Below are 11935 nucleotides of genomic sequence, written 5' to 3'. Positions count from 1 at the left end.
AAACCGCACATTGTTCCCTATGTATGGCTCCATCAAAGAGACTCCTGTTAGCTAATCCAGCAAATAGATGACATACACTGCTGCCATGAAATGTGTGCCTAATTAATATGTTCATTTCAGAGAGGAGTATGTAAATAACCGGTGTGTTGGGCTAGAACCTTCTACATTTGGTCAGATTACAAGCCATTATCATTATCTTCCAGCCCAGGCATATTAGCCATGAATCTGACCTAATTCACTTGTGGGAAATATCCACACCATTGAGGAGTATAACTAAATCAGTATTTTTTTCCTCTAGCTGCCTGTGGGCTTTAAAAACTAACTAAACTGAGAAAATATTCTCTCTTTAGTTCACAGTTTGTAAAGAGTAACACAGCCTCCTTTATTTTGAAACAATAACGAATGGTAGCCTTAAGGTCACCAAGCAGTCTGTGAAACATCTTTTCTTCCTGTGTCATTGCCAATTAACTTTTTAAGCTAGATGCTTGTTTGTTAGCTTTTTCCTCGGCAAATCTAAGTATTAATTTAAACAAAGAACAAAAGCAAAGGAAATAGATAAATGTAAAACTAGAGAGTATATTTCCCCCCTAGTTATGCACAGTACCAGGATAGGCTAGATGTCTATCAGGTCTTTGTCAAAGTGGTCATATTATGCTTCACATTTTTTAGCTGGCTTCAGTGTAAAGAGATCCCATATATATATATATATATATATATATATATATATATATATATATATATATATATATATATATATATTACTCACTGTATATTTTCTTTTACTTCTCAATTCATTGTACCGCAATTTAAGCCCAGAAACAAGCTAAACTTTTGTTGCCAAAGTTGAGCTGTATTTTTTTCCTTTCTTTCTTATCTCCAGTGCTGTCAGAAGTCATTCATCAGATTCACTGATGTGGCCACAGAAGCAATGAGACCCAGACACTGCAATATGGTTCAATATGGAAGCTGGAACTTTACTTAACTCGTACCTAACAGGGGAAACCTCTCCAAACTCCCCAGTTCCAGTGCAACTTTCAGCAGATACCAATGGCCCCTGATGCACTATTAGCCTGAGGGTGAGTGTGATGGCCAGGTCTGATCTACTCCCTCAAGCCTACCAAAGGACCCTGACTTAACTCCAGAGTTCTGACCAGCTCCCCTCCTTCAAGAGTAATAGTAATAAATAATACAAATTTCCACTTAGAGTCGTAGTATCTGTGGATCTGAAAGCTCTTTGCAAAAGGTAGGTACAGAATTCCTATCCCATTTGGGGGGGGGGTTCCAGAGGTGCAGACAGAATGTGTTGTTCAAGATAATATCAGAGTCAGAAAAAGAACCTAGAATGCCTGATTCCCAGTTCTGTGTTCAGTCCACTATCTCCTTCCACACATAGAGATATGGGAAATCAATTAAACAAGAAGCTAAGAAAAAGACCCATTACTGGACATCTGTTTGGAGTAGTGAACAAACATTATTCCCAGGAAAGGTGTTTCTTTATTTAAATAAAAATTAGTGCCAATAAAAACAATAAACTATAAATATATAAGACAATTATATACAACTCAGTATATACACCATTTTTACAGATACAAATACATTTATACTAAAATAAAAGGATGGAGGAGAAAGCAATGGAAAATGTGACAACTCACATGTCAGTCTCAGTTGGAAAGTTTCAGGATTCAAGTGATTCCAGGCAAAGTGCCAAAATTTAATCTGGTTTCTTACAAACTTAAACAGCCCCCTTTGGAGTAAATCTATCAAAAGCTTTATATGGTCTGATCTAAAGCTCACTGAAGTCAATGGAAAGAAAATCACTGACTTCAAGAGGTTTTGGATCAGGCCCCTAGTGCCCAATAGAGCTTTTTCCAACCACAAATATCCCCTGCTGTATAAGAAGGCTGAAGTGATATGTCTCACATTATATTAACCCTTCAAAGTGAAAACAGAGCTCCCACTGCTAAACGGCAGAAGTACAGAGGGCTTTTGCCTCAGTTAATTTCTGCTGTTGTGTTCATGTTTTTCAAAGTGTCTCTCAAGCTCTAATGCTAATGGATAAATCACAGAGCTATTTTAACTCAGGAAGTATGCAGGAACATTTTATAAGCATATTCCTATGCAATGCTTTAAGATTTCAGTTCTTTGCTGTCCTGTGTAAGAACTAATCTACGCATAATGTTATAATAAAATTTCATGCATGATTGAAAAAATCATACTTTGATACAATATTAACCTTTGCTTATTTAAAAAAATGAAGTAATTTAGTAGCTAATGCATTTGTAAAACCACAGTGCCATTTGATGAGGAAAAGTGTTACAACAGTGGTTTAAAAAAATTACTGATCACAATATAGAAATGCATGTGCCACATGCAAGCCAATAGTGAAAGAAAAAGGAACAGACAAAAAATGCAACCTGATGTTTATCTACATTGACTTCAGTAGAAGGGTCAAATTCTCTGATGGTGTAAATGGGCACAACTTCATAGACTTCAATGGAGAATTTCGCCCTGAATGCTTAGGGTCAAATCCTGGTCCCCTTGAAGTCAAATGGGAGTATAGCCATTGACTTCAGTTGGGCCAAGGTTTCACCCTTAATAGTTAAAATTCTGCTCTGAGTTATACCCATGAAAGACCATTTATTTCAATTCAGTGCAATAGAGCAGAGCTAGCATGTCTAGCTCTTACAGTTTGTAGCAAAGATCTTTTAACGTGTTTTGCACTGAAAGATCTCTGACTTTTGCAATCACATTTATATTGCTAAATGCACATTTCTAATTGGTCATGTGAAATCTCAGGCATCTTCAAGTAAAACTGCAGTGATCTGTGGCTTGACAGAAGGAAACACAGTAAAAATACTTCTAGTAGATCACATATCTCTGAGAATGGATATTAACAATGATGATTCAAAACTAGTCACTTACACTTGGATAACTACTCTCAACATTTCCCAGACATTTGCAGAATTTTGAAATATGCAGAGGATATATCAGTAATAGTTACCTACTGAGAAAAATATTCTCCATGTTCTTAGCACTTACAGTAAAAAAACAGCATTCAATTTTCTAATTAGTTTTTTAAAAAACTAATTTTTAAGTTTCACTTTGATGTTTGTGTTTTTGATTCCTCATCTTGCCAGCTTTCAAGAACATATTAGGCTCTGGAGCACAGCTACCTGTTGAGAGTTCATTGAGCAGGAAAGTAAAACTGCAAGATCTTAACATTAGTTCCACTCACTCTTTTGCTAGCTGATGGGGCTGCTTTTCAAAGGCCTGCAAGTGCTAGGAATTTTGGTGGATGTTTTCTGAAGACCCTTCACTGCTCTCATTGAGAAGGGCTTCTGACGCTTCCCCCAGCTCAGCATCCAGCACTTCCTCTTGAATGGTGAAGTGAATATCAGGTGAGGAAGACTCCGAACTCACACTGCTTCCCTCCATGGAGCAGACAGCACATGATAAAGATGGTACCATACTCTCTTGCAGCACATTTAGCATCATGGGGATCTGGACGGACCTCAGTCCTGACACGGTTGGCCGAGGTTTCATGGCTTCTCCCCAACGCCTTTCCTCATCTTTGTAGAGCAGAAGCAAATTGGATTTCTTTTCTTTCCTCTTGGATTTCATGTAGCCCAGCATTATTCCCATTAAGAAGATCCCATAGAAAGACATGACAATCAGAATGTAAAAGTACTCATTGCCACTGCTGTTGTTCTTCTCTGGAGTCTGAGGTTCAGCAGTCAACATGGTTTGGGTCATGTTTGTATGATCCATCTTCAACATCAAAGCACTTTTGCCAGAATTTAAGCCTAGAAGAGAACATGTGTGTTAGGTATCAAAACTCCAGATCAGATATTTGAAAATAAGCCCCTATAGACATGCATGAATTAAAAACCCAGGCTGTTCTTTGTCACTCACAGTGTGATCTTTTAAAAGCTGGCAGAACCCAACAGACTGAAGTTTGCATAGTCTACAGTATTTGGGCAATAAATAATCTTTTAATCTAATGAAAGATCATTTAAATACAGAGAGTATTATACAGCGAGCACACAATATTAAATTATAATAAATACAACTTTAAAATATAACAAAACCCAAATATGGACATTTAGCATTATGAGTAAAAGTGGAAAATACTCTACGAGTCACATTTATGTAACTGAAACTGGCAATTCTGCTGGTTGCCAGTGTTTCAATAGGAAAAACAAAGTTAGAAGTGTTATTGCATTGAATGGTGTGGGAGAAAGAAAAGAGACGTGAGCCACTTACGTGACTGTGCAAATAATTCCTTACTTCACAAAGCTCAAGAGATCTTTCCTCTGCCAAATGCTGGGTATTCTGAAAACTTTGCTCTGCTGCAGTCAGAATATATAGTCTCTCAAGAAATGTGTCATCACGTGTCCTGGAGGCAAAGTTTATAATAGTTTTGGGTTGGAGTCAACAGATGAACTCAAAGGATTGCAGTTCAACCCACTGAACTCTTGACAGCTGTGAAAAGAAAAAGGGTTGGGAATTCAGAGTTACTTTTTCTTAACCAGCACAGCGCCAGATCTTTCATGTTGCAAATCTGTTCCCTCCCCCCCCAAAAATTGAACTAAATTTGAACACCGAAAGCTGTTGTACGTAACAAAAAGTCTGCTAATCATAAACCCCTTTGTCATAAAATACAGAAAAATACATTCACGGTTTTATAGTACACTGTGGAGAAGGCCTGCTGCAGCCAGGTGCAATGTTACTGCTTTCCCTGAAGTCTGTGGGGGGCCAAATTCTCTGGTGCCCTGAACCTGGTGCAGTCATTTAAACCATGACAAATGGAGAGCAAAATGCTTCCACATTGGAATGGTGGTGGCATCCACCTACTTTGCTCTCACTTTGTACAAGGAGCAGGGCAATGGAGAATCAGGTCTTGGATCCTGAATGAACCTTTCTCGGTAAAACACCCTTGTGTATAAATGGTAGTTTTCAGTAGGATCAGTAAGCTAATAATGCTCAGTATTACAGGGTCATGTTCACCCTGAAGCAGAGATTTAGTGATAGGCCCTCTGCACCATTGAAACCGATGGCTAGGCTGCCATTACAGGGTGCTTCTGTAACTCTGCATGGAAATCAGGGTGCATAGAGGCAGGGCCGGATTCAGCATTTCTGCCACCCCAAGCAAAAAAAAAAAAAAGCCGCGATCGCGATCGGCAATTGGGAAAAAAAAAAAAGCCGTGATCGGCGGCGACAGTTCGGCGGCAGGTCCTTTGCTCCTAGAGGAAGTGAGGGACCTGCCGCCCCCGAATTGCCGCAGGTGCCGCCCCTCTCCCTTGGCCGCCCCAAGCACCTGCTTGTTAAGCTGGTGCCTGGAGCCGGCCCTGCATAGAGGTCTCTGTGCCAGCCCCTGATAGCCCAACATGGAGGATAGCACAGGGGGCAGACTAGTGAGTGAGTCCACAGAACCTACAATTGCACTGATCAATTGAACCTAACCACTATCTCCTATAAGTGGCACAAGGGGCCTGTGACTATTATGCCACCATAGGCTCCAGTACATGCTGTAGGAGGTAGGAGGCCCATGCTGCATCTTGGAATTTCACCTCCCCATGACCCCCACTCCCATACAAAGCCTGATTAGACAGGCCCCAGGCATATTATGTGAATGTCTCCCATAGTGGATCATTTCAAGTATGTTTATGTAACAGGACACTTCCGTTCCAGACAATATTTTACCAATGTTGTGGAATTTCCCCATTGTAGGTTCTGAACTTTTCCACAGTAAATTGTGGCTTCCTTCAATAGGCTCCAAATGCTTTACAGCATCATGTCCGCTCAGCATCCCTACGCTATATTGGTTTATATTATTATACCCATTTTATAAGTGGGTAAGCCAAAGTACAGAGAAGGAAAGTGATTTTTAATGAAATTCTTAAGTCCAGGTGACACGGAACACAAGCTCTATCCATTTTCTACTTTGATGTGTTTCCTTTTTCTATAAGGCCCATAGCTAGAAAGACTAAACCAGCAGGAAGGATTCCCTTCCTCATCCCTTGAAACTGAGGATCTGCTCTCTAGGATGTTGATTTTATTCTCTCCTCACACATTCCCATATGATAGCTCAGGAGATGTTGATGTTGGACTAATGTCTATTGGGATTTCATGTGACAAAATCTGTCTGCAGCACCCTCTTGCCAAGTCTGCATTTTTCCTCCCTGTTCCCTACAGATTACTGAGTAGAAAGCACTAACATAACAGTGGGCTTAAATGCCTATCAGTGCAGGACTCCCAGTTGTCTGGTTACCTTTGAGGATTTTCTTTGATATTCCTGTCAGCTTCATATCACAGCCACCTCCCTCCCAGCCAAGAGGGCTAGATGATATCCTGCCCCAATAGGCCTCCCACCTGGCTGTGGGAATTTAGAATTCAACACATTAAAGCCTGTGGGTTATATTTTTCCCTCAGATGAGCATGCAAGACTTCCATGGACTTGGACAGAAGACACAAAGATGCATCCAAGGTTAACATTTGGCCCAGTGCAATACATCCTAGCAGGGTGAAATCTCCTCCCCATGCCCAAGTAAATGGGCTTTGTGCAGGGAACCAACTGGTAGTTGCGGGCAGGGGGGCACAGAGACAGGGAGAAGGGCAGCTCTTCAGATCCTCTGCAGTCACTGCTCCAGCTCCTGAACTGAAACAGGGACATGTGAGAACCCCCAGTGCAGAGAACTGTGTCTACCTACATACTTGTAGCCTCTTATTCCACCTAAACTATCATGGTCCCACACTGTCCAGTCCCCAATCTTCCCCCATCACAACAAGCTTCCACTCCCTGCGCTAGCAGACATGGCATGGAGCCCAGCTCCATCATATGCAGAAGGTAGAACTCCCTTTTGCACCTGCTCCGTAGCCTCCCATTCCCCATGTGGTGAAATGGTATGTAAAATAATACTGAATTAAATTGCTGCAGCCAGTCAGAGCACAAGAAAGCTGTGCAGGTACCACAGCCCAAACAGTTATGCAATTCTTTGAATTTTGACTGAGAGGGGAATGGATGTGCATAATGAGTGAATGGGTATTTCTGAAAAACCATTGTAACCATGGTTACTCAGACTGGCTGCTGCCCACAGAATTCCCCCATCTGTCACACCATGTGACCCCACATTAAATACACTTAAATTTCAAAAGAACCATTTTTGCTAGGGGAGGAGACACTAACCCCTTTCAAAATGGTAAAGAAGAGGGGTAGAGGGACACTGAGGTGAGGCTGGGTAACAGGGTGACATGGTGGAGATGATGTCAGATGTTAGATGGCCAGGTTGTTTCTGGGCTTGTGGATGAGAGTTCACAGCACTACAGCAGTGGATTTTATAGCAATCAGCGTGCAGGGGTAAGAGGATGGAGAACACCTTCCAGTTGAGTAATAGTGAGTTTAGGGGGCTTTCCTCAGTCTTTACACAGTAATAATTAAATCCTTGTCTTTGTCCTACAAGATCAAACCCAGGATATTGTTATCAGCTCAGAAACAGGAAGTACCTCCAAGTTATTTGTTGAATACAAAGCTTATATAGAATCCAAAATTGCACTAACATTAGTGGGAGTTGGGTCTGAGTATGGGGCTTGTCCTAAAGAGGTATCACATCGTACTGTTTAATTAGCAACTGTTGCTAGAGCTGGTTGAACAATTTCTGCCTGAATTTATCTTTCCCATCAAATCAGCAGTGTACACCCACTGACCAGTGGGAATTGAGGGTGCTCAGTATACAGTGTCATGTCAGTTTTGATGAAGTTTTGTTTGGAAAAAAACTGGAATGGATCATTTTCATAAGGTTGACAGGGGACATTTAGTTTTTGTTTCAAAATGACTTCATTTCAATATTTTTATTCTATAAAATTTAAATCAGAATGAAACTTTTTGATCAACCCAAAACATTTTTTTCCAGAATTTCATTTTGAGGGAAATTTCAAAAAAAATTTGTTCCATTTCAAAACAGAAAAAAATTGCACAAATTACAGAATTTCCTGTGGAAACAACAGCTCTGGCTCCTGCACAGCTTTAGTTATTATCCATCTTCACTCATCTTTGTCATGAGGAGAATCTTACTCCCAGCATGAGCTATAAAACTTAGTTTATGAACAGTCTGCTGTTGCCCCTCCTATTTCCATCCCCCAGAGTTTTCCAGGGCTACCAAAGGAGAAGAGAGGAATGGCCAGCCAATCAAGAAAAATTATAACACATTGAAAAGGTCACCACCCCTCTCCCGGATTGCCTTGAGCAGCTAGTCCAGGAAAGGCACTCACATCCTAATGAGTCTTTTGTGACAATAAGTAACATGAATGGAAGCAGGGCCGGCTCCAGGCACCAGCGAAGAAAGCAGGTGCCTGGGGCGGCCAATAGAAAGGGGCGGCAGTCCATCTGTTGTTGGGGCGACACGCTCGGGTCCGCAGCGGCACTTCGGCAGTGGGTCCTTCACTCCCTCTTCCTCTCCGGCGGCACTTCGGCAGCCGCTTAATCGGGTTTTCCTTTTCTTTTTTTTTCTTCGCCGCTTGGGGCGGCAAAAAAGCTGGAGCCGTCCCTGAATGGAAGTGGCATATCTTTAAGAATAACAACAAGACTTTGCTCTTCTTTAAACACCCTTCATCCAGGGACTCAAATATTCATTAAGGCTCACAGCATCCCCATGGGTGGGTATCTATCTGATGACAAAGACAGCAAGGCCCAGGAGATAGTAGAATATGAATCCACACTCAAAATAAAGGTTAGGAGAGAGGAGAAAGGGAAATGGCACAGACAGAATCCATTATCAGTACAACGTGAGCTGCAGCAAGCAGTTTCCCCCAGAGAACCAGACAAGTTGCTGCAGGCTGAAGTGGAAAATACAGACTTAACCCTTTGGGGATCACTGTGCTCCCAGTGCTGAATTTATGTGCCGGTTTCTATCTAGTAAGTCAGAAAGACTGCTGTTACATAATTACCCGGGCTTGATTACATGAGCTGCTAAAGCACCCTAAACTCCCATTAGTCCATATGGCGTATGTACAAATTTCTCTAATGGTTTTCTTCTCTGAAGCAATCATTTTAAATTTGATGTGAAAGAAAGGGAAGAGAGTCAGGGGAGTATTGTGAGAAGCAGTGGAACTTTAATGGGGATGGTAGGTCAGATATCTACAGCTGAAAGAGGAAATGGGAGACCTTTCATTGTACAAATATTTACTAAATTGTGGCTCAGAACATTTGGATACTACAACTGAGAAGGGAGAGTAAAGGATAATTAGTATCTTGAGTTTACATATATGATTTCATTTAAGCTAAAATTGGTGATCATGAGGTATCTGACACCTGGAAGAGGAAAGCAAAAGGAGCACTGATGTTTGATTGATTGTTCCTTTTAAAAAAGACCTGTCACTTTAACATGTGTGCTGACATTTGGGCCCATCATGAAAGCATAAGCTTGTCTAAAGGTATGATCCAGATCACTGAAGTCAATTTCCATTAACTTCAATGGGCTTTGGATCTGATCCAAAGCAAATGTCAGAGCAGAAGTGACCAAGCTATTCTCATCAATCTCTCTTGAAACTTGTGAGTGCGTAGGAGAAAAAAAGCCATCTTAACCTTAGATCTTAATCTTAAAATAGTCTGCTTTTGGTCTAATGGTTGGAACAGGGTGTAATAGTCAGGCAGACACCTGAGTGTTATCCCCATTTGCCCTGTCTTGCCTAGAGCGATAAAGTGAATTTTTCAGAAATGTATTAACTTAATTGTAATTCACTTCCCTTGTCTTTCCCTTGGTTTACCCATTTGTAAAATGGATATTATAATAATAGCTGCCAAACTCTCAAAGTTGCCATGAGGACATGATGCAATAAAACATTTGGAGATCCTTTCCTGAAAAGACACTGAACTGCTGCATAAAAGTGCAAAACCATTATGAACCTGCCACATCTAACATCAGAGCACCTCTCACATTGCTCTGTGTTTCGATGTAACTTTCCCTCTCTCTCAGTTGTCTCTCATCATACCATATAAATGTATAACTTTTTTTCCTTACACACACACACCTTTCCCGCCTCCTTTTCTGGAGCAAAATAATCACCTGCTCCTACAGCAAAATCCACAATGCTGCACACATACCCATTGACAAGAAGTGACTTCCTTTCCAGTTAATAGCTGCTAAAGGCAAACATTACAAGCCCAGTGTTCATAGCACCAACTGGTAAAATGCAGCATTAATACTGATCTGATAAAACAACTGAAATGTTCATACAATATACAGTGAACTTTCTGTTCTCTAAGTCAAAATATATTTTTAAAAATCAGCAGAGCCTTCCAGTGTTCTGTCTTTAAAAAAACAAAAAATAACTACATTAAGAATGTCTCTATATTATAGTATGCACAGTGCAGGGCCGCCCAGAGGATTCAGGGGGCCTGGGGTCTTCGGCGGCCCCTGCCGTCAAATTGCTGCCGAAGACCCGGCACTTCGGCAGCGGGTCCCGGGGCGGAAGAACCCCCCGCCGCGGGTCTTCGGGGCACTTCGGCAGCGGGTCCCGGAGCGGAAGGACCCCCCGCCGCCAAATTGCTGCCAAAGACCCGGAGCGGAAGAAGCTCCGGGGGCCCGGGCCCCACGAGAGTTTTCCGGGGCCCCCGGAGCGAGTGAAGGACCCCACTCCAGGGGCCCCGAAAAACTCTCGTGGGGGCCCCTGTGGAGCCCGAGGCCTGGGGCAAATTGCCCCATTGCCCCTCCCCTCTGGGCGGCCCTGGAACAGTGTGCTAGGCACTTGACAAATAGATATAAAAGACACAGCCACTGCCCTGAATACCTTCCAATCTATGTGCAGAATATTCAGACGTCAAGATAGGAAGGGAGGCAACACAATCCAGTTTGACAGAAGAGTAGAGTGTGACACATGTCCTGTGTTTCCACGTTGGGTTTATTTTTTGGTTTGTTATTTAATTAAAATAAAATTACAGTTAATTTTCAAAACAGTGTTTAGAACTACCTGTCACTGTTCCAGAATCACCATGGGGTGAGTGGAACTCTAGTTTCTTTGGCTTTGTCTTTACAAGGAAAATTAGGACCCATCATTCTTAACTGGTGGTAGCTAATATGGAGTCAGTACAATTTTTACCACTGTGTCCTCTAACACTGCTCAGGGTAGTTCTAGTCAACCTGGCGGTTAAAAAAGCAGTGGCTTTCTACACTATCTTTCCTACACGTGGTAGGGTAGTGGTGAAAAATTGCCCAAATGAGTCTGGTGTAGACATGGCCAGTACGCCATGTTAATGATACTACATTAACTTCCCAGCAGGAAGCAGAGCCTTTTGGGGTAGATTAGGTTCCTGCACTTAGGTGTTTGACTTAAGAGCAGTATTTTAGAAAGAACAAAAGTAATGAAAAAATCTGGTTTTTTTTCTGGAAAAAAATGTGATTTAAAAAAAAAATCACTGGCTCTTATATATATCTCTATATATATACACACATACACCTCTACCTCGATATAACGCTGTCCTCGGGAGCCAAAAAATCTTACCACGTTATAGGTGAAACCGCATTATATTGAACTTGCTTTGATCCACCGGAATGCGCAGCCCCGCCCCCCCGGAGCGCTGCTTTACCACATTATATCCGAATTCATGTTATATCGGATTGCGTTATATCGAGGTAGCGGTGTATATATATGCAATAGAAAGTTGATTTAATAGCATAGCACCTACTGTTTATTGTTATTTTTCTGTACATAAAGAATTTAAGATGGCTGCTATCCTCCCCTAGTTTTAGAGATGGACTTTTTCTGTCTCAAACTCATGCAGAAAAACAAAATATAAGTTTCTGTTCTTTTAGTAACAGGAATCTGGTACAAATATTCACTTCCATCAGTGTAAAGATGTCTTATGATGGGACGTGCACGTGTCCTGTGAAGCTTTCCTGATTCTAACATACTCAGAATCAGCATCGTAATGTGACACTGG

General features: G+C 41.6%; 1 protein-coding gene across 1 annotated transcript; it reads right to left on the bottom strand.

The window, feature by feature from the left end:
- Positions 1 to 3279: 3279 nt before the first annotated feature.
- On the bottom strand, positions 3280 to 3777 carry KCNE4 (potassium voltage-gated channel subfamily E regulatory subunit 4). The gene has a single exon (XM_065411318.1). The coding sequence runs from the start codon at positions 3775 to 3777 to the stop codon at positions 3280 to 3282; it is 498 nt and encodes a 165-aa protein (XP_065267390.1).
- Between the last annotated feature and the right edge of the window lie 8158 nt (positions 3778 to 11935).

Source organism: Emys orbicularis, chromosome 9, assembly GCF_028017835.1.
Source record: "Emys orbicularis isolate rEmyOrb1 chromosome 9, rEmyOrb1.hap1, whole genome shotgun sequence".
NCBI classification, from domain to species: Eukaryota; Metazoa; Chordata; order Testudines; family Emydidae; genus Emys; species Emys orbicularis.
The sequence above is the reverse complement of the archived record's forward strand: the minus strand, read 5'-3'. Positions and strand labels throughout refer to the sequence as shown.